General features: G+C 45.5%; 2 protein-coding genes across 2 annotated transcripts; both read left to right on the plus strand.

Annotated features, from left to right (window-relative positions):
- Positions 1-12681: 12681 nt before the first annotated feature.
- LOC144485412 (histone H2B 1/2) lies at positions 12682-13763 on the plus strand. The gene has a single exon (XM_078203595.1). It carries the CDS (start codon positions 12689-12691, stop codon positions 13061-13063), a length of 375 nt encoding a protein of 124 aa, XP_078059721.1. The 5' UTR covers positions 12682-12688; the 3' UTR covers positions 13064-13763.
- A 453-nt stretch (positions 13764-14216) lies between these two features.
- Positions 14217-14606, plus strand: LOC144485431 (histone H2A-like). The gene has a single exon (XM_078203606.1). The coding sequence runs from the start codon at positions 14217-14219 to the stop codon at positions 14604-14606; it is 390 nt and encodes a 129-aa protein (XP_078059732.1).
- Positions 14607-21992: the final 7386 nt, after the last annotated feature.

Here is a 21992-nt window from a genome sequence, read left to right on the forward strand (position 1 = left end):
ATAATCCCTGGTCCCCTTATTAATCAAGTCTATCTATCTCTGTCTTAAAAACACTCAATGACTTGGCCTCCACAGCCTTCTGCGACAAAGAGTTCCACAGATTCACCAGTCTCTGGCTGAAGAAATTACTCCACATCTCTGTTTTAAAGGATCATCCCTTTAGCCTGAGATTGTGCCCTCTGGTTCTAGTTTTTCCTGATTTTGGAAATAACCTCTCCATGTCCACTCTATCCAGGCCTCACAGTATCCTATAAGTTTCAACAAGGTCTCCCCTCATCCTTGTGAACTCAAATGAGTGCAGACCCAGAGTCCTCATATGACAAGCTTTTCATTCCAGGGATCATTCTTGTGAACCTCCTCTGGGCCCTTTCCAAGGCCAGCACATCCTTCCTTAGATACGGGGCCCAAAGCTGCTCACAATACTGCAAATGGGGTGTGACTGGAGCCTTGTACAGCCTCAGAAGTACATCACTGCTCTTGTATTGTATCCCTCTCGCCATGAATGCTAACATTGCATTTGCCTTCCGAACTGCCAACTGACCCTGCCAGTTAACCTTAAGAGAATCTTGAACAATGACTCCCAAGTCCCTTTGCGCTTCTGATTTCGTCAGCATTTCCCCATTTAGAAAATAGTCTATGCCTCCATTCCTCCCTCCAAAGTGCATAACCTCACACTTTTCCACATTGTATTCCATCTGCCACTTCTTTGCCCACTCTCCTAGCCTGTCCAAGTCCTTCTGCAGCCTCCCTGCTTCCTCAATACTACCTGTCCCTCTCCATATCTTTGTATCATCTGCAAACCTAGCAACAGAGCTTTCACTTCCTGCTTCCAAATTGTTAATGTATATGGTGAAAAGTTGTGGTCCCAGCACTGATCCCTGAGGCACACCACTCAACAGCGGCTGCCATCCTGAAACAGACCTCTTTATCCCCACTCTCTGCCTTCTGCCAGTCAGTCAATCCTCTATCCATGCCTGGATCTTACCCTTAACACCATGGACTCTTAACTTATTTAGCAGTCTCCGACTCAGCACCGTGTCAGAGGGCCTTCTGGAAATCTAAATAAATCACGTACACTGGTTCTCCTTTATCGAACTTCCTTTTACCCCCTCAAAGAACTTTAAAACTTAGTGTGGGATTTACTCACTGATAGAGCATGTGAGTGTGGGATTTGTATCTGTGAATAGATGAGAACATTTCTAAGTTTATGATTCATTCTGTATCTGGGTCTCATTGTGTGTCTGTCCAAAAGTGGTGCATGTGATTGCATGTAGTAATAATTCTCTTCTTGGTGGTATTAGTTTTATTTTTGTATGTATCCCTCTCCTCCACAATATCAGTGTGTTCATTTTATTCTGCATCTGTCAGTCTCTAGCTGTATTTAAGTGCATGTGCTGCAGAATGGCCAAGAGGAATCACATACTGACTCTGTCTGACTGTTCTTCCTTTGCGCTTGATAAGCAATTGCTAAAATACTCAATGTATAGCGTATTTTCTACCTATCCTCTTAAATTTAAAACATTTTTCCTTCTGACAGGCAAAGAGTTGAAACCAGCAGAATAAATGAAGAGATTCTTTCACACAAGGAGAATTACAGCCAGCTCCTCACATACAGTAAGTGTCACTCACACACAGCAGAGATGGCCAAGAGGTTCACTTGCTGGAGTTCTGATCCATTGTGCTCTGCAAGCACAGGCCCCAAGCACAATATTGTTGTTGGTTTATGGTTCAGTTGTCTGGTTGGTGAGGGTTTCAACTAAATTGGCAGCGGGTTCGACACCAGCATATAGAAGTAGCAGAAAGGAATAAGGGCAGAAAGGAGGGAGAGTGATGGATAATACTGGAGAAGGAGCAGACTATGAAGCATTGAAGTTAGTCCTCTTCCAATTTAGAATGTCTACTTTAGATTGTTCCTTGCTAATGTCAAGCTTGTGATACAATGATCACTCGGTAAAAACACAGACACTTGATTCATGTGGCCAACCTTGGCCCACCCCATTCCCCAGCACCAGATCCAGCAATGCTTTGTTCATAGTTTCTTGAGAATACTCTGGTCCAAGAAATTCTCTTGAACATATTTCAAAAATTCCCAGACAGATGAATGTATGAATTAGGAGCAGGCGTAGGTCACTTGGCCCCTTGAGCCTGCTCCACCATTCAGTATGATCATGACTGGTCTGATTGTAACTTCAAACCCACATCCTTACCTATCCCCGATAATCTTTCACCTCCTTGCTTCCTCGAAGCACCAGGGAGCCGGGTTCAATTCCAACCTTGGGTGACTGTCTGGAATTTGCACATTCTCCCTGTGTCAACATTTGTTCCTCTGGGTGCTTTTTCTGAGTGGCAGTCAGTGACTAGTGGGGTTCTGCAGGGATCAGTGCTAGGACCCCAACTGTTCACATTATATATTAATGATTTAGAAGAGGGAACTGAATGTATTATCTCCAAATTTGCAGATGATACGAAGTTGGGTGGGAGGGTAAGCTGTGAGGAGGATGCAGAGTTACTTCAGTGTGATTTGGACAAGCTGAGTGCATGGGCATCGCATGTCAGATGCAGTATAATGTGGATAAATGTGAGGTTATCCACTTTGGTAGAAGGAATCGGAAAAAAGATTATTATTCATGAATGGCTGTAAATTTAGAGAGGTGGATATTCAATGAGAGCTTGGAGTCTTCATGCATCAGTTCCTGAAAGTAAGAGCGCAGGTACAGCAGGCAGTAAAGAAGGCAAATAGCATGTTGGCCTTAATAGCAAGAGGATTTGAGTACAGAGATAGGGATGTTTTGCTGCAATTGTGTCGGGCGTTGGTGAGGCCACACCTGGAGTATTGTGTGCACTTTTGGTGTCCTTATCTGAGGAAGGATGTCCTTGCTGTAGAGAGAGTACAATGAAGGTTTACTTGGCTGATTCCTGGGCTGGCAGGTCTGTCATATGATGAGAGACTAACTCGCTTAGAATTCAGAGAGACTAAGTCGGTTAGAAAGAATGTTCCAAATGGTGGGGGAGTCCAGAACTAGGGGTCTTGGTTGAGGATAAGGGGTAAAGTTTTCAGAACTTAGGTGAGGAGAAATTTCTTCACCCAGAGGGTGGTGAATGTATGGAATTCACTACCACAGAATGTAGTTGAGGCCAAAACGTTGTCTGGTTTCAAGAAGAAATTAGATATAGCTCTTGGGTTCAAAGGGATCAAGGGATATGGGGGGAGGGGGGGGATCAGGATATTGAATTCAATGATCAGAATGAATTGTGGAGCAGGCTCGATGGGCCGGATGGCCTCCTCCTGCTTCTGGTTTCTATGTTTTTACACTCCGGTTTCCTCTCACATTCCAAAGATGTGCAGGTTAGGTGGATTGACATGCCAATTTGCTTCTTTGTGTCCCAAGATGTGTAGGTTGGGGGGATTAGCAGGGTAAATGCATGGGGTTACAGGGATGTGGCAAGGAGTTGCCCTCAGAAAGATGCTCTGTTGGAAAATCAGTGCAAACCCGAGGGGCCAAATGGCCTCCATCTGCACTGTAGAGATTCTATGATTTTCTATCCACCTCTACAATCAAAATATTGAAAGACTTTGCTTGCTTTGCCTTTTGAGGAAGGGAGTTCCATCGACGCACAACCCTCTGAGAGAAAATAATCTCGCCTCATCTGTGCCTTAAATGAATGACCCTTTATTTTGAAACAGTGACCCCTCATTCTAGATTCTCCCACAAGAGGAAATGTTCTCTCCACATCCATCCTGTCAAGACCACTCAGATCTGTAAAATTTCAATCAAGTCGATACTTACTCTTCTAAACTCTCATGCATGCAAACTTATCCCCTCCAACAATTCCTCATGAGAACCTGCTCCTTCCTGGTATTAATCCCGTAAACCTTCTCTGAACTCTGAACTTCTCTGTAGGGCGGCATGGTAGCACAGTTGTTAGCACTGCTGCTTCACAGCTCCAGGGACCTGGGTTCGATTCCCGGCTTGGGTCACTGTCTGTGTGGAGTTTGCATATTCTCCCTGTGTCTGCGTGGGTTTCCTCCGGGTGCTCCGGTTTCCTCCCACAGTCCAAAAATGTGCAGGTTAGGTTGATTGGCCATGCTAAAATTGCTACCTTCGTGTCCTGAGATGCGTAGGTTCGAGGGATTAGTGGGTAAATATATGGGAGTAGGGCCTGGGTGGGATTGTGGTCGGTGCAGACTCGATGGGCTGAATGGCCTCTTTCTGTACTGTAGGGTTTCTATGATTTCTATGAATTGTGGGAGCTTGGAGTGGCCCAGCGTGCGGCCCCAAGTTTGGAGTAATGATGTTTCTTTATTAAACCCGTCCTTTGATTTATAAGATGGAGTAAGTTTTGTTGTATTTTCATGAGCTGCATTTTGAAGAGTTCCTTCTGAAGAAACACTCCTTCCTCAGGTGAGTGGAGAGTTGGATTCACAAACAGGGCATATATAGAAACATATAGAAACATGAGAAGCGCTCTGAAAGCTTGTGCTACCAAATAAACCTGTTCGACTTTAACCTGGTGTTGTGAGACTTCTTACTGTGCCCCCCCCCCCCCCCCCCCCCCCCCCCCCGCCCCCCAGTCCAATGCCGGCATCACGACATCTGATTTGTTCTAGTATAAGGTGTAAATTTTACATTGAAGACACGTCAGGTGAAGTCAGCTGAGTAGAATGTGCGGTTTGTCTCATGTGGGGAGTCTTGGATGCTGCCAGTGTCTTGAATGACCACATGTGCAGGAAGTGTTCCCAGCTGCAGAAACTGGAGCTCCAGGTTTCGGACCTTGAGGAGCAGCTGGAGAGACTGTGATGCATTTGAGAGGCTGAGAGTTATGTGGACAGCACATTTAGAGAGATGGTCACAGCACAGCTCAAGGGACTAGAGGAAAGAAGGAAATGGGTGACCACTGAGCAGTCCAAGAAGAACAGGCATGTAGAATCATAGAATAGAATCATAGAATCCCTACAGTGCAGAAGGGGGCCATTCAGCCCACCGAGCCTGCACCAACAACAATCCTGCCCAGCCCCTATCCCCATAACCCCAGGTATTTACCCTGCCAATCTCTCTAACCTACACATCTTGGGGCACTAAAGGGCAATTTAGCATGGTCAATCCACCTAACCTGCACATTTTTGGACTGTGGGGGGAAACCAGAGCACCCGGAGGAAACCCATGCATAAACGGGGAGAATGTGCAAACTCCACACAAACAGTCACCCAAGGCGGGAATTGAACCCGGGTCCCTCGTGCTGTGAGGCAGCAATGCAAACCACTTTGTCACCGTGCCACCCAAACAGGTACTGCAGGAGTCCCGTGGGGTCCTCGTCACTAACACATCTTCCATTTTGGATGCAGATGAGGGTGCGGTAGGCACCCCAGAGGAGTGCAGTCAGAGCCAAGATTCTGGCAAAACAAGCATCTTGCTTGTACAGGTGGGGAGGAAGAAGACAGGAAGAGCAATAGTGATAGGGGATTCATCAGTCAGTAGAGCAGACAGGCATTTCTGTGGCCAAGGATTTGACTTCAGGATGGTGTGTTATCTCCCTGGCCAGTGTCAGGGATGTCACTGAATCGCTGCAGGACATCCTGAAAGAGGAGGGTGATAGGATAGAGGTTGTGATACATATAAAAGTAGCAGAAAGGAAGAAGGGTAGAAAGGAGGGAGAGTGATGGATAATACAGGAGAAGGAAGTAATACCATGTTGGATAGAAGGAGACTAACAAGTACTGTGAAGAATGTCAAGACAGGTTTCCAATGTATGTAAACACACAGAGTGTGATAAATAAGGTTGATGAGCTTGAAGGACAAAGAGAAATGTGGGAATCTGGTGCAGAGGCAATGACAATAAGAGGGGGGTCATGCCTTACAAATTTGATGGAGTTTTTTGAGGAAGTGACAAAAACGATTGACGAAGGATGTCGAAGGATTGCCGTGGATATCGTCTATATGGATTTCAGTAAGGCATTTGACAAAGTCCCTCATGGCAGGTTGGTTAAGGAGGTTAAGGCTCATGGGATACAAGGAGAGGTGGCTAGATGGATAGAAAACTGGCTTGGCCACAGGAGATAGAGGGTAGCAGTCGAAGGGTCTTTTTCCGGCTGGATGTCTGTGACCAGTGGTGTTCCGCAGGGCTCTGTACTGTGACCTCTGCTATTTGTGATATATATAAATGATTTGGAAGAAAGTGTAACTGGTGTTATCAGCAAGTTTGTGGATGACACGAAGATGGCTGGACTTGCGGATAGCGATGAACATTGTCGGACAATACAGCAGGATATAGATAGGCTGGAAAATTTGTTCGGAGAAATGGCAGATGGAATTTAATCCAGATAAATATGAAGTGATGCATTTTGGAAGAACTAATGTAGGGGGGAGTTATACAATAAATGGCAGAGCCATCAAGAGTATAGACACACACAGAGGGACCGAGGTGTGCAAGTCCGCAAATCCTTGAAGGTGGCAGCACAGGTGGAGAAGGTGGTGAAGAAGGCATATGGTATGCTTGCCTTTATAGGACGGGGTATAGAGTATAAAAGCTGGAGTCTGATGTACAGAACGCTGGTTAGGCCACATTTGGAGTACTGCGTCCAGGTCTGGTCGCCGCACTATCAGAAGGGCGTGGAGGCTTCAGAGAGAGTGCAGAGAAGGTTTCCCAGGATGTTGCCTGGTATGGAGGGTCTCAGCTATGAGGAGAGATTGGGTAGACTGGGCTTGTTCTCCCTGGAAAGACGGAGAATGAGGGGAGACCTAATAGAGGTGTACAAAATTATGAAGGGTATAGATAGGGTGAACAGTGGGAAGCTTTTTCCCAGGTTGGGGGTGACGATCACGAGGGGTCATGGGCTCAAGGTGAGAGGGGCGAGGTATAACTCAGATATCAGAGGGACGTTTTTTACACAGAGTGGTGGGGGCCTGGAATGCGCTGCCAAGTAGGGTGGTGGAGGCAGACACGCTGGCATCGTTTAAGACTTGCCTGGATAGTCACATGAGCAGTCTGGGATTGGAGGGATACAAATGAATGGTCTAGCTGGCCCAATGAGCGGCACAGGCTTGGAGGGCCGAATGGCCTGTTTCTTGTGCTGTACTGTTCTTTGTTCTTTGACAGAAATGTGCCTTAAAAAGAGTGAGGACTGGGTGCTGAATATTCAGGAATTGTGTTCAGAAAGAGATAGATAAGAGAAAAAGAGAGGTGGGATGACAATACTGACTAGGGAAGACATTGTAGTGTTGGAGAGTGGAGATGCCCTTGAGGTGACAAGGACACAATCCAGTTGTTTAAAATCTGTAATCAGTGTAAGGGGAACTATTGAGACAAATTGTGAGGGTTAAAATTAATCTCCATTTTCAGAGGCAAGGATTAATCAAGGATAGTCAGCATTGCTTTGTTAGGGAAAGATCATGTCTAACAAATTAGATTGAATGTTTTGGGGAGGTGTCGATCCTTGTAGATCAGGGCAGTGAGTTGATGTCATCCACATGGACTTCAGTAAGGCATTTGACAATGGGAGACTGGTCAAGAAGATATCAGCACATGGGATCCAGTATGATTTGGAAAATTGCATCAACAACTTTCGTAGTGACATAAAGCAGAGGGTGATGGTCACAGGTTGCATGTTCCTTTGTGTTCCAGCTTGTGTAGATTCAGTGGTTTGTGGGTTATTTGGATAGTGTGGGAGGGGGTTGTGTGGGCAAATGTAAGATGCTGAGTCAGTGCAGACGAGATGGGATAAATATCCTCCTTCTCTACTATAGGGATGCAAAGAACAAAGAACAACACAGAACAGAAACTGACCCTTTAGCCCACCAAGTTTGTACAGACTCAGACGCCTCTCTGATCTTTGGAACAAGTTTGGTGAACCTTTGTTACTCTTTCTATAACAAAATTATTATCCTTCCTCAGGTAAGGGGACCAAAACTGCACACAGTTCTCCAGGTGCAGTCTAACTAAGCTGCCAGACAATTAAAGTAAGACTTCACTTCTGCTGCGCTCAGAACCTTTTACAATAATGTCCAACATATCATTTGCCTTCATAATTGCCAACTGGACCTGCATGTTAACATCTAGAGTCCTTTTGTACATCTACATTTTCCTATCTTTTGTCTTGACAGGTATATATCACAGGAATAAAACAAATTCATTCACTCACAGATATAAAACACGGTGTCACCTTGATCACACATTAAGTAACAATTCTTCCCTCAGACAGACAAAAGATAATTGTACAATACTGAATAAATTACAATTAATTTCCTGATACTATATACAGGGATAAATATGTAAATGAATCCAAAAATGCTCAATCTGAGTAAGACAGAAAGAGGTAACAGCAATTCCTTTGCTACAAACTGCAGGAATTACTTACCAGGTTACGTATCCAACTGTTGCCATTCACAGAATTACAAATTGAATACTCACACACAGCTGCTGAATATAAACAGGGACAGTCAAATGTACTGGAAATCTACATGAAAAAATAAATTGAAAGATGAACAAATATCAATACATTATGTATTTAGCATGTAGTGTTTATCACAATGTCTGAGATACATGTAAAGTTAAAGTACAGAAGTATCCCACACTTCAACGCAAGAGATAAATGGATAAAGATTGATTCCTACACCCACATGGATAACCAGAGAATCACAGATGTAAAATTAATCCTACTTTCTCAAACTCTCTCGAGACAGATGGAAGAACAAGGAATTCCAAAACATACTAGAGAATGACAACTACAGAATGATACCTACATTTGTTTTGAGAAACAGTGAAGCAAAATGATGTCCACTCTCACACAGTATCACAAGTAGCATCCATGGAATGAACCCTGCATTCACACACAGCACCACAGACAGACAGAAAAGCACACTCAGATGTACCAGAGACCGATGCATACAGTATGATTCAGACACTTATACAGTTACTCAATGACACATGCCTGCTGAACCGAAATCAAACTCACATTCACTTCAAGACACAGGTGTGAGCAGAATTTACCCCATATTAACATACACAGTGGAGACTGATATAGTGCATGAGTCTCAAAATTATGTTCAGCCAATCTCACACATGCAAGCTGGCAATCAACAGACAAATACACATTTTGTTTCACATACTGTACCCAATACTTACAGGCACATAATTGATCGCATTCTGTACATGAAATAGAGAGATGCCATTTCAGTCCCAAACTCAGCCTCACTGATTTAGAATAGAATCCCTCCAGTGCAGAAGGATGTCATTTGACCCATCAAGTCTACACTGACTCAGCATTTTACCCAGGCCCTATCCCCATAACCCCACAAATTTACCATGGCTACATCCTCTAACGACACATCTTGGGATACCAAGGGGCAATTAACATGGCCAAGCCGAATAACCTGCACAACTTTGAATTGTGGGAGGAAACCAGTGCACTTGGAGAAAACCCATGCAGATTAGAACATAGAACAGTACAGCACAGAACAGGCCCTTCGGCCCACGATGTTGTGCCGAGCTTTATCTGAAACCAAGATCAAGCTATCCCGCTCCCTATCATCCTGGTGTGCTCCATGTGCCTATCCAATAACCGCTTAAGTGTTCCTAAAGTGTCTGACTCCACTATCACTGCAGGCAGTCCATTCCACACCCCAACCACTCTCTGCGTAAAGAACCTACCTCTGATATCCTTCCTGTATCTCCCACCACGAACCCTATAGTTATGCCCCGTTGTAATAGCTCCATCCACCCGAGGAAATAGTCTTTGAACGTTCACTCTATCTATCCCCTTCATCATTTTATAAACCTCTATTAAGTCTCCCCTCAGCCTCCTCCGCTCCAGAGAGAACAGCCCTAGCTCCCTCAACCTTTCCTCATAAGACCTACCCTCCAAACCAGGCAGCATCCTGGTAAATCTCCTCTGCACTCTTTCCAACGCTTCCACATCCTTCCTATAGTGAGGTGACCAGAACTGCACACAATATTCCAAATGTGGTCTCACCAAGGTCCTGTACAGTTGCAGCATAACCCCACGGCTCTTAAACTCCAACCCCCTGTTAATAAAAGCTAACACACTATAGGCCTTCTTCACAGCTCTATCCACTTGAGTGGCAACCTTTAGAGATCTGTGGATATGGACCCCAAGATCTCTCTGCTCCTCCACAGTCTTCAGAACCCTACCTTTGACCCTGTAATCCACATTTAAATTAGTCCTACCAAAATGAATCACCTCACATTTATCAGGGTTAAATTCCCTTTGCCATTTTTCAGCCCAGCTTTGCATCCTATCTATGTCTCTTTGCAGCCTACAACAACCCCCCACCTCATCCACTACTCCACCAATCTTGGTGTCATCAGCAAATTCACTGATCCACCCTTCAGCCCCCTCCTCTAAGTCATTAATAAAAATGACAAAGAGCAGAGGAGCAAGCACTGATCCCTGCGGCACTCCGCTAGCAACCTGCCTCCAATCCAAAAATTTTCCATCCACCACCACCCTCTGTCTTCGATCAGACAGCCAGTTACCTATCCAATCGGCCAACTTTCCCTCTATCCCACACCTCCTCACTTTCATCATAAGCCGACCATGGGGGACCTTATCAAACGCCTTACTAAAATCCATGTATATGACGTCAACTGCCCTACCTTCATCAACACGCTTAGTTACCTCCTCACAAAATTCTATCAAATTTGTGAGGCACGACTTGCCATTCACGAATCCGTGCTGACTATCCCGGATTAATCCGCATCTTTCTAAATGGTCGTAAATCCCATCCCTAAGGACCTTTTCCATCAATTTACCAACCACCGAAGTAAGACTAACCGGTCTATAATTACCAGGGTCATTTCTATTCCCTTTCTTAAACAGAGGAACAACATTCGCCATTCTCCAGTCCTCTGGCCCCATCCCCGTGGACAGCGAGGACCCAAAGATCAAAGCCAAAGGCTCTGCAATCTCATCCCTTGCCTCCCAAAGAATCCTAGGATACATTTAATCAGGCCCAGGGGACTTATCGACCTTCAGTTTATTCAAAACTGCCAGGACATCCTCCCTCCGAACATCTCAGGGGAGAATATGCAAACTCCACAAAGACAGGCGTCCGAGGCCAGAAACGAACCTGGGTCCATGGCATTGTGAGGCAGCTGTCTAACCATTGTGTCACCTGTTCTTGCAGTGTACTTCACAAATGGTGCACACTGTGTGTGAATGGTTGAGGGAGTAAATGCTGAAGCTGATGAATGGTTTGCAAGTGAAACCACAAACTAGATTTGTTTCTGAGATTCTTTGGTGTTGTTGGAGGTGCACTGACCAGTGAGTGGAGAGTATTCCATCCCTTACCTAAATGTGGAATTCAATTGTGGAATGCCTTTTGGAAAATAGGAGGTCAGTCACTAGCTATGGACATGCTCTGTTCTATTTTTAAAGCCACAGTCATATTGTGACAGGGTACAAGAAATACCTTGTACCCATTTATCGTTAATGACAGTCACAGAATGATGACCATGCTAAAGCATAATTAGAAGATAAGAAATTGGAGCAAGAGTCGGCCATTCAGCTCTTCGAGTCCACATTGCCATACAGTGAGATCATGACTGATTTTCCACTTCAACACCATTTTCCTGAACTATCCCCGTAACCCTTGGTGTTTTTGACATGTAGAAATCTATCAATCTCACTCTTGAACATATTTAATGATTAAATCTCCTCATATCTCTGCGCATTGCATTCTATCTGCAAAATTGTTGCCCATTCGCTCAGCCTCTTCAAATACACACAAAGAGTCTTTGCCTCCTTTTCACAACTCACATATCCACCTTGTTTGTGACAGCTACCAATTTGGAAATATTACCTTTAATCCCAAATCATTGATACATAGATTGGAAATAGCAGTGGCCCAAACACTGATCCTTGTGGTAGCCCACTTGTCATAGCCTGCTAACTTGAAAATGACCCATTTGTTCCTACTCTCAGTTCTCTGTCCATCAGCTCGTTCTCAGTCTATTCCAGGATATTCTCTCCCCCAGCCCCCTCCTCCCCAGCCCCCTCCAACCCCCCCCAGCCCCCTCCACCCCCCCAGCCCCCTCCTCCCCCAAGCCCCCAGCCACCCCCCTCCCCAACCACCCCCCCCCCCCCCCCCCTCCATTCCACGTGCTCTCATTTTCTTTATTTGCCTCTGGTGTGGAACCGTATCAAGGCTTGTAGCCAGTAATATCCAATTCTAATTCCACTTCTTCTTGCAGTCAGCTTTTTGTTTTAGCAACAATGTCAATGTGGCTGTTGCTCATCAAACTTATTCCCCTTCCACACGCCCAGATATTGTACACTGCCAGCTCCCGGTGATGGACGGAAGTAAAGCAGAGGAAGGGGAAATGTATGAACAGTATCAGCAGTCTGATAGAGTGATGTGGGATTAGCAGCAGAGAGAATGCGCTGGTGCGGCAGAGGGAGTGAGAGAGTCAGGGGGTTGGGTGGATCGGGGCGGACAAGGGGAAAGGACGGATTGACAACAGACTGGTTACTGCCCAAATCCACAAACTATGTGTTTGTGTCTCTGAACTAACCAATCAGAGAGAGAGCGTTACGAATTGACATCACTGTGAATGAGCCAATGGGGAACGGGGCTTTCAGCCATCCTTCATTAGCATAGGCCTCTGCTTTGGTCTATAAAAGAGGAGTTCCGAGCGCGACTCAGTGATTCTGTGTCTGAAATTAACTGTGAGGATGGTTGATGAGAAGAAAGCAGCTCCGAAGAAGGGGGCGAAGAAAGTGATTAAGAAACCGGTAGTAAAGGGCGGCAAGAAGCGGCGAAAGTCGAGGAAGGAGAGTTACTCCATCTACATCTACAAAGTGATGAAGCAGGTTCACCCCGACACCGGCATCTCCTCCAAGGCCATGAGCATCATGAACTCGTTCGTGAACGATATTTTCGAGCGCATCGCGGGTGAGGCTTCCCGCCTGGCCCATTACAACAAGCGCAGCACCATCAGCTCCCGGGAGATCCAGACCGCCGTGCGCCTGCTGCTGCCCGGGGAACTGGCCAAGCACGCCGTGTCGGAAGGGACAAAGGCGGTGACCAAGTACACCAGCTCCAAGTAAAACCCCCCATGGACTGAATAACATCCCAAACACAACGGCTCTTTTAAGAGCCACTCACAATCTCCCTGAAAAAGCTGTATCATCCATTTAGTTTCAATTAATCTTTCACTCTGAAGCGTCTCGAACAATCTAATTGTTGTTTTTACTGTTGATCAATGATAGGTACTGAGTAATGCAAGTTGATCGCCCAGCGTCTGATTAATAATGTTTCATTAATTAATTAATTGGTTTCCGACCGCCTCTGCACTTAGATCTCAGAGGCCCGTTTCCCCGACTTTAGAGAGGGAGAGAGAGAGCTAATGGAGCAAATGTGTCAGCTTCCAATTCTGTTCCAGTTTGGTCTTGATAATCGATCAGTTTATTCCCTATCAGCCCCGGTTGTGCAGGAACCTCAGTCTCGGCACTGGTCAATTTACACCGAAAATGTTCACTCCCCTCTTGATTCTCACGAATATGGAGAACATCCCGTCCGTTTACAGAACGATGTCAATGAGACTTTCTGGCGGCGAGTTCGAGTTTTAAAAAGGGCCGAGATTAACCCCGAATGGATCCAGGATTCTAAAAGCAAATCTGCAACTTGGGATAAAATGTGAAATGGTGCAAACACAGACTGATGTTTTAAACACTTTGTTGTTCGACAGTTAATTATTGAGAGATTTTATTTGAAATGTATTTCTTGTTTTATAAATACATCTGCGAACTTTTCAAAAATGAATCGTGAAAATTTTGTTATTTTCGACTTATTTTCCGAAAAACCCAGGCTGAAAATCAGAAACTGCCAGATACAGGTTAACTATAGACTGGGGAAGGAGAGAAAGGGAGATTCTTACATTACTCAAAATTAATTCACCATTACCGATTCGTATAATTTTCGAAACTCGTGTTCTTTCCGCTTTGGCGGCTTTTAGAGTTTGAAATGAAATCGGTTGGAATCTGAGATTTTGGCGCCGTTATTTTCCGCCCTCACTCCGTGGGCTCTCCGGATTGGTGAGTTAAGCAGATTTCTGATTGGTCATATGAACAAGATGCTGAGAGGCAGCAACAAAGTGACCAATCAGCAATGTCCGCACCTCCATTCCTCCCGGAGCTATAAGAGAAGCGAAAGGGAGTGGATTTCAGCATTCTTTGTGAAAGTGTTTGTGAGATTGCGCAGATGTCTGGAAGAGGAAAGAGCGGCGGGAAAGCTCGGGCCAAGGCCAAGTCTCGCTCCTCCCGGGCTGGATTGCAGTTCCCCGTGGGCCGTGTTCACAGGCACCTGAGAAAGGGCAACTATGCTGAGCGTGTGGGTGCCGGAGCCCCGGTCTATCTGGCTGCTGTGCTCGAGTATCTGACCGCTGAAATCCTGGAGCTGGCCGGGAACGCGGCCCGGGACAACAAGAAGACCCGCATCATCCCCAGACACCTGCAGCTGGCCGTCCGCAACGACGAGGAGCTCAACAAGCTGCTGGGAGGAGTGACCATCGCTCAGGGCGGGGTGCTGCCCAATATCCAGGCCGTGCTGCTGCCCAAGAAAACTTCTGCGGCCTCGTCCAAGAGCAAGTGAAGCGACCATTCTTTAATCTGATGAACCCAAAGGCTCTTTTCAGAGCCACTCACTTTTTCTGGAAAAGGGCGATCTATTGTTTGCCCCTCAGATGCTGCGCTGCTATTCACAGTCCAGCTGTTTCCCGCTTTGTTTTATCAATCCGGAGTTCCCCCTGTGTACGATAGTAAATAGACCCCATCAGTCTCGCAGCAGATAGAGGAATTCATCAGGCGAATACACCATCCACATTACGATAGTATTGTCACAGGCAGTATTTTAATGCATGCAAGTTGCTGTTTTTTATTAATAGTTGATATCTGGAACTCGGGTTCTGATTTCAGTTAATCAACAATTTCATCATTTGCGCCGTTTTTTGTGCAGCAAATAACCATCTGTGCAAACTAAGACTTTATTCCATTCTTACACAGGTTGTTACAGGTACAGAGAGGATTTGAAGTCTTTCTTCCTCCACTTAGTGCGTTAGACTCGATCTCTGTCCCTTTTCTCTCAAGCCCATTCAGATTTAACACACAAGCTCACAGGATCAGTGAAAGGGCTGCTTCCTGGCAGCAGGGAGTCAGAGATGGAGTTATTGTCACGGTGGATTGATCTGTTTCTGATGTGTTTACTGATGTTTTCAGTTCCCTCTCTATATTGAGCTCAAGTGAATAATTGAACGACATGGTGTCAGAATCAAGGTTTTTATAAATCCTTCAGTTTGCTTCATACCGAGTCTATCCCGGTGCATTATCGACAACAAGGAAGAATTTCGCAGTTGGAGAATGATATATTTTCCTCTGTCGGATGATCTGGGCGTCGCTCCCGGAACAGAGTAAAGGCGGGAATGAAGAGGTTATTCTCGGGCTGATCTGTTTCTTCCGCAGTTTTCCCAGAGGACGGAATCAGCGAGATTTCTGCACACACAGGACCTGAGTCCATTGCAGCGCTTTAAGATCTGCCTCCCCCCGGCCCTCCCTATTCTCCAGACACAAAGCTGCCTGTTCCACCGGCGGGATCGGGCCGGGGATTCTCTCCGCACTTCCCATTGTAACATTCCCGGCCGCTTTCAGGGGATAGGATCAGAAATCAGCCGTTTCCCTCTGTCCCTGTGAAGCCTGTGTGAAGGGGTTGGTTGGTGATCTCTATGTTTCTGCTTTTCCACTGAGCTGAGATTTGCTCCGTTTTAAATTGCGGAACGGGGTCTGATTACCGCGGGTTCTCGATAAGAGATTGAGAAATTCAAACTGTTCCTAAAATAGCGCCAGGATTCTGTGGCGGAAAATACAATAAACAGATTATAAAGTGTGAGATTGAAATAGTTTCCTGAACATTCAGGCGTTCGGTTATTTTGTATTTTTCCTGCACTGAAATTGGCGGGCTTTTCCAATTTGAAAATGTGAACCAATCAAAACCTCCCATTTCTTCTCCCTGGCTCTCCGATTGGTTACGAATCTGATTGAAATGTGAGTGACCAATCAGAGCTCGAGTCTGGCTGCAGCCTCACAAACCGCTCACAATGATTATTAATAGAGATTAAACTGACGGAATCTGTATCTTCTCTCTCACCTGTACTTGAATTTTAAAATATACTTTGTTTCCACAGACAAATTATTGAAGGAACGTGAATAAATGTGATGTCTCCTCCACGCAAGTTACAGGGAAGTGAGTCGCCGGCTCCTTCTCACGTTGTCTCTGACGGAGCTCAGACAGTAAGAAGTCTCACAACACCAGGTTAAAGTCCAACAGGTTTATTTGGCAGCACAAGCTTTTGGAGTCTCAGGCTCCTTCAGGTGAGTGAGAAGCTGTGTTCACAAACAGGGCACATACAGGCACAAACTCAATTTACAAGATAATGGTAAGAATGCGAGTCTTTACAGGTAATCAAGTCTTAAAATTACAGACAGTGTAAGTGGAGAGAGGGCCAAGCACTGGTTAAAGAGGTGTGTATTGTCTCCAGCCAGGACAGTTATTGATATTTTGCCCAGGCAAGTTGTGGGGGTTACAGATAGTGTGACATGATCCCAAGGTCCCGGTTGAGGCCGTCCTCATGTGTGCGGAACTTGGCTATCAGTTTCTGCTCAGTGATTCTGCGTTGTCATGTGTCATGAAGGCCACCTTGGAGAACGCTTACTCGAAGATCAGAGGTTGAATGCCCATGACTGCTGAAGTGTACCCCGACAGGAAGGAAGCACTCCTGCCTGGCGATTGTTGAGCGGTGTTCATTCATCCGTTGTCATAGTGCCGGCATAGTCTCTCCAATGTGCCATGCCTTGGGACATCCTTTCCTGCAGCGTGTCAGGTAGACAACATTGGCCAACTCGCAAGAATATGTACCATGTACGTGGTGGATGGTGTTCTCATGTGAGATGATGGCATCAGTGTCAATGATCCGGCACATTTACCGAGGTTGCTGTGGCAGGGTTGTGTGGTGTCGTGGTCAATGTTCTCCTGAATGCTGGGTAATTTGCTGCAGACAATGGTCTGTTTGAGGTTATGCGATTGTTTGAAGGCGAGAAGTGAGGGTGTGGGGATGGCCTTGGCGAGATGTTCGTCTTCATACTTGACATGTTGAAGGCTCCGGAGAAGATGTCGTAGCTTCTCCGCTCTGGGGAAGGATTGGACAATGAAGGGTACTCTGTCTATCGTGTCCTGTGTTTGTCTTCTGTGGCACATCGGAACTGTCGATCAATGAGTCGAGCACCATATCCTGTTGTTATGAGGCATCTTTCAGCGTCTGTAGGTGTCTGTTGCAATACTCCTCATCTGAGCAGATCCTGTGTATGCAGAGGGCTTGTCCACAGAGGACGGCTTCTTTAACATGTATAGGATGGAAGCTGGAGAAGTGGAGCATCATGAGGGTATCCATGTGCTTGCGGTACAGTGAAGTGCTGAGGTGACCGTCCTTGATGGAGATGCGTATGTCCAAGAATGCAACCAATTCCAGACACACAGACATCTTATTAGTTCAACGGTCTCAGAGAGCAGAAATAGTTGCAGACACATTTTCAATCCATCAATCAAACAGAGCAGGAGAGACAGACATTTTTGTCCATGTGACTCTAAATATCCTACCAGCATGGCCGAGTGGTTAAGCAGTTGGACTTAAGATCCAATGGACTTATGTCCATGTGCATTTGAACCGCACTCCAATTAAATGGACTTTTAACACTACATTCTGCACCCTCTCCTTTTCTTCTGCTCTATGTGCTGTATGAACTGTCTGCTTTGTCTGTATAGCACGCAAGTAAACAATACTTTTCACTGTAAACCAATACATGTGACAATAATAAATCAAATCAAACCCAGTACCATTGATAGTGGGATCCATAAATCCAAGTCCAAATTGACTCCTGCCATCAGATCATCACAGTGTCAATCTCACAATAGAGCAGCCTTAGCTCCAAATTAAATATATGATAAAACTGACACATGGAATCTAATTAAAAGTTACACAATGAACATTAATAATGTACTCTGAGATTCAACTTAAATACATCACGCAAATCAGGGGTTTTGAATTGATTGTACTAATGGCCACAGTGAATATTCACAAATACATTTGATACAAATCCAAATCTGAAACACATTCTCAGATTGAGGTATGATTTGATTTATTATCGTCACATGTATTAGTAAATAGTGAAAAGTATTGTTTCTTGCGTGCTATACAGACAAAGCATACCATTCACAGAGAAGGATAGGAGAGAGTGCAGAATGCAGTGTTACAGTCATAGCTAGGGTGCTGAGGCCATCTTCACCGCCCCATATGGAACAGTGTGAGTGAGAGGAAACAGAGAGTAGTGGTTAATGGTTGTGTTTCAGACTGGAAGAAGGTTTCTAGTGGAGTTTTCAGAGTAACTTCATGCAGTGTTAATGTAAGCCCTACTTGTGACACAAATAAATAAAATTTACAAGTGGCACTGGGGAATGTTCCAGCACAGATTGCCCTGTGGCTGTGCCTGGGCAAGTCAGTGTCCTGGATAGAGCACTTTCCGGGGCACAGAGCATTGTTTTTATTAATTCATGTGATGTGGGCATCACTGGCTTGTTAGGCCATTTCAGAGGGCACTTAAGAGTCAACCACATTGCTGTGTGTCTGGAGTCGATAGAACCAATGCTCGCTTTAACTCTTTTATTGTCTAAATACCTACGTCTGTAGTAGGGATTGTACTATTGTACTATTGTACTATTGTTTAAATACCTACAGAAACTCTGACTATCCACCTTCATGTTACTGGCTGCTTGTCATCTTCAGCTTGTTAATTTCCTGATAAACTCAGCATTAAAAATTGTTTGTGGACAATTCAACATTCCCACCATCCTCTATCAAGAAGCTTTTCCTGAAATTAAATAAGGGGATCAGGGATTATGGGGAAAAGGCAGAACAGTGGGGATGAGAAAAATATCAGCTATGCTTCATTGGCAGAGCAGACTCAAGTGGCCGAGTGGCCTAATTCTTATGTCTTATATTCTTATATCTTATGGTCTAAATTATCCCTGAAATATCTCACTCTCATTTTACGGTGAGGTTCCCCCATTCAGAGCGAACATAGAACATAGAACAGTACAGCACAGAACAGGCCCTTCAGCCCACGATGTTGTGCCGAGCTTTATCTGAAACCAAGATCAAGCTATCCCACTCCCTATCATCCTGGTGTGCTCCATGTGCCTATCCAATAACCGCTTAAATGTTCCAAAAGTGTCTGACTCCACTATCACTGCAGGCAGTCCATTCCACACCCCAACCACTCTCTGCGTAAAGAACCTACCTCTGATATCCTTCCTGTATCTCCCACCACGAACCCTATAGTTTTGCCCCCTTGTAATAGCTCCATCCACCCGAGGAAATAGTCTTTGAACGTTCACTCGATCTATCCCCTTCATCATTTTGTAAACCTCTATTAAGTCTCCCCTCAGCCTCCTCCGCTCCAGAGAGAACAGCCCTAGCTCCCACAACCTTTCCTCATAAGACCTACCCTCCAAACCAGGCAGCATCCTGGTAAATCTCCTCTGCAATCTTTCCAGCGCTTCCACATCCTTCCTATAGTGAGGTGACCAGAACTGCACACAATACTCCAAGGTCCTGTACAGTTGCAGCATAACCCCACGGCTCTTAAACTCCAACCCCCTGTTAATAAAAGCTAACACACTATAGGCCTTCTTCACAGCTCTATCCACTTGAGTGGCAACATTTAGAGATCTGTGGATATGAACCCCAAGATCTCTCTGTTCCTCCACAGTCTTCAGAACCCTACCTTTGACTCTGTAATCCACATTTAAATTAGTCCTACCAAAATGAATCACCTCACATTTATCAGTCCAAAGATGTGCGGGTTAGGTTGATTGGCCAGGTTAAAAATTGCCCCTTAGAGTCCTGCGATGCGTAGGTTAGAGAGATTAGCGGGTAAATATGTGGGGGTAGGGCCTGGGTGGGATTGTGGTCGGTGCAGACTCGATGGGCCGAATGGCCTCCTTCTGCACTGTAGGGTTTCTATGGTTTCAACTCCATTTGCCATTTTTCAGCCCAGCTTTGCATCCTATCTATGTCTCTTTGCAGCCTACAACAGCCCTCCACCTCAACCACTACTCCACCAATCTTGGTGTCATCAGCAAATTTACTGATCCACCCTTCAGCCCCCTCCTCTAAGTCATTAGTAAAAATTTACAAAGAGCAGTGGACCAAGCACTGATCCCTGCGGCACTCCGCAAGCAACCTGCCTCCAGTCCGAAAATTTTCCATCGACCACCACCCTCTGTCTTCGATCAGACAGCCAGTTACCTATCCAATCGGCCAACTTTCCCTCTATCCCACACCTCCTCACTTTCATCATAAGCCGACCATGGGGGACCTTATCAAACGCCTTACTAAAATCCATGTATATGACATCAACTGCCCTACCTTCATCAACACACTTAGTTACCTCCTCAAAAAATTCTATCAAATTTGTGAGGCACGACTTGCCCTTCACGAATCCATGCTGACTATCCTGGATTAATCCGCATCTTTCTAAATGGTCATAAATCCCATCTCTAAGGACCTTTTCCATCAATTTACCAACCACCGAAGTAAGACTAACCGGTCTATAATTACCAGGGTCATTTCTATTCCCTTTCTTAAACAGAGGAACAACATTCGCCATTCTCCAGTCCTCTGGCACCATCCCCGTGGACAGCGAGGACCCAAAGATCAAAGCCAAAGGCTCTGCAATCTCATCCCTTGCCTCCCAAAGAATCCTCGGATACATTTCATCAGGCCCAGGGGACTTATCGACCTTCAGTTTATTCAAAACTGCCAGGACATCCTCCCTCCAAACATCTATTTCCTCCAGCCTATTCGCCTGTAACACCTTCTCTTCCTCAAAAACATGGCCCCTCTCCTTGGTCAACACTGAAGAAAAGTATTCATTCATCACCTCGCCTATCTCTACTGACTCCATACACAAGTTCCCACTACTGTCCTTGACCGGCCCTAACCTCACCCTGGTCATTCTTTTATTCCTCACATCAGAGTAAAAAGCCTTGGGGTTTTCCTTGATCCGACCCGCCAAGGACTTCTTGTGTCCCCTCCTAGCTCTCCTAAGCCCCTTTTTCAGCTCATTCCTTGCTAACTTGTAACCCTTAATCGAGCCATCTGAACCTTGTTTCCTCATCCCTACATAAGCTTCCCTCTTCCTTTTCACAAGACATTCCACCTCTTTCGTGAACCATGGTTCCCTCACTCGGCCATTTCCTCCCTGCCTGACAGGGACATACCTATCAAGGACATCCAGTATTTGTTCCTTGAAAAAGTTCCACTTTTCATTAGTTCCTTTCCCTGACAGTTTCTGTTCCCATCTTCTGCCCCCTAATTCTTGCCTAATCGCATCATAATTACCTCTCCCCCAATTGTAAACCTTGCCCTGCCGTACGGCCCTATCCCTCGCCATTGCAATAACAAAAGACACCGAATTGTGGTCACTATCTCCAAAGTGCTCTCCCACAACCAAATCTAACACTTTGCCCGGTTCATTTCCCAGTACCAAATCCAATGTGGCCTCACCTCTTGTCGGCCTATCCACATATTGTGTCAGGAAACCCTCCTGTACACACTGCACAAAAACTGCCCCATCCGAACTATTTGACCTACAAAGGTACCAATCAATATTTGGAAAGTTAAAGTCCCCCATGACAACTACCCTGTGACCCCCACACATATCCATAATCTGCTTAGCAATTTCTTCCTCCACATCTCTATTACTATTTGGGGGCCTATAGTAAACTCCTAACAACGTGACCGCTCCTTTCCTATTTCTACCCTCAGCCCATATTACCTCAGTGAGCAGATCCCCCTCGAAGTGCCTTTCCGCAGCAGTTAAACTATCCTTGATTAACAATGCCACTCCTCCACCTCTTTTACCAGCTTCC

This window comes from Mustelus asterias, unplaced genomic scaffold (assembly GCF_964213995.1).
Source record: "Mustelus asterias unplaced genomic scaffold, sMusAst1.hap1.1 HAP1_SCAFFOLD_194, whole genome shotgun sequence".
In the NCBI taxonomy this organism is placed as follows: Eukaryota; Metazoa; Chordata; class Chondrichthyes; order Carcharhiniformes; family Triakidae; genus Mustelus; species Mustelus asterias.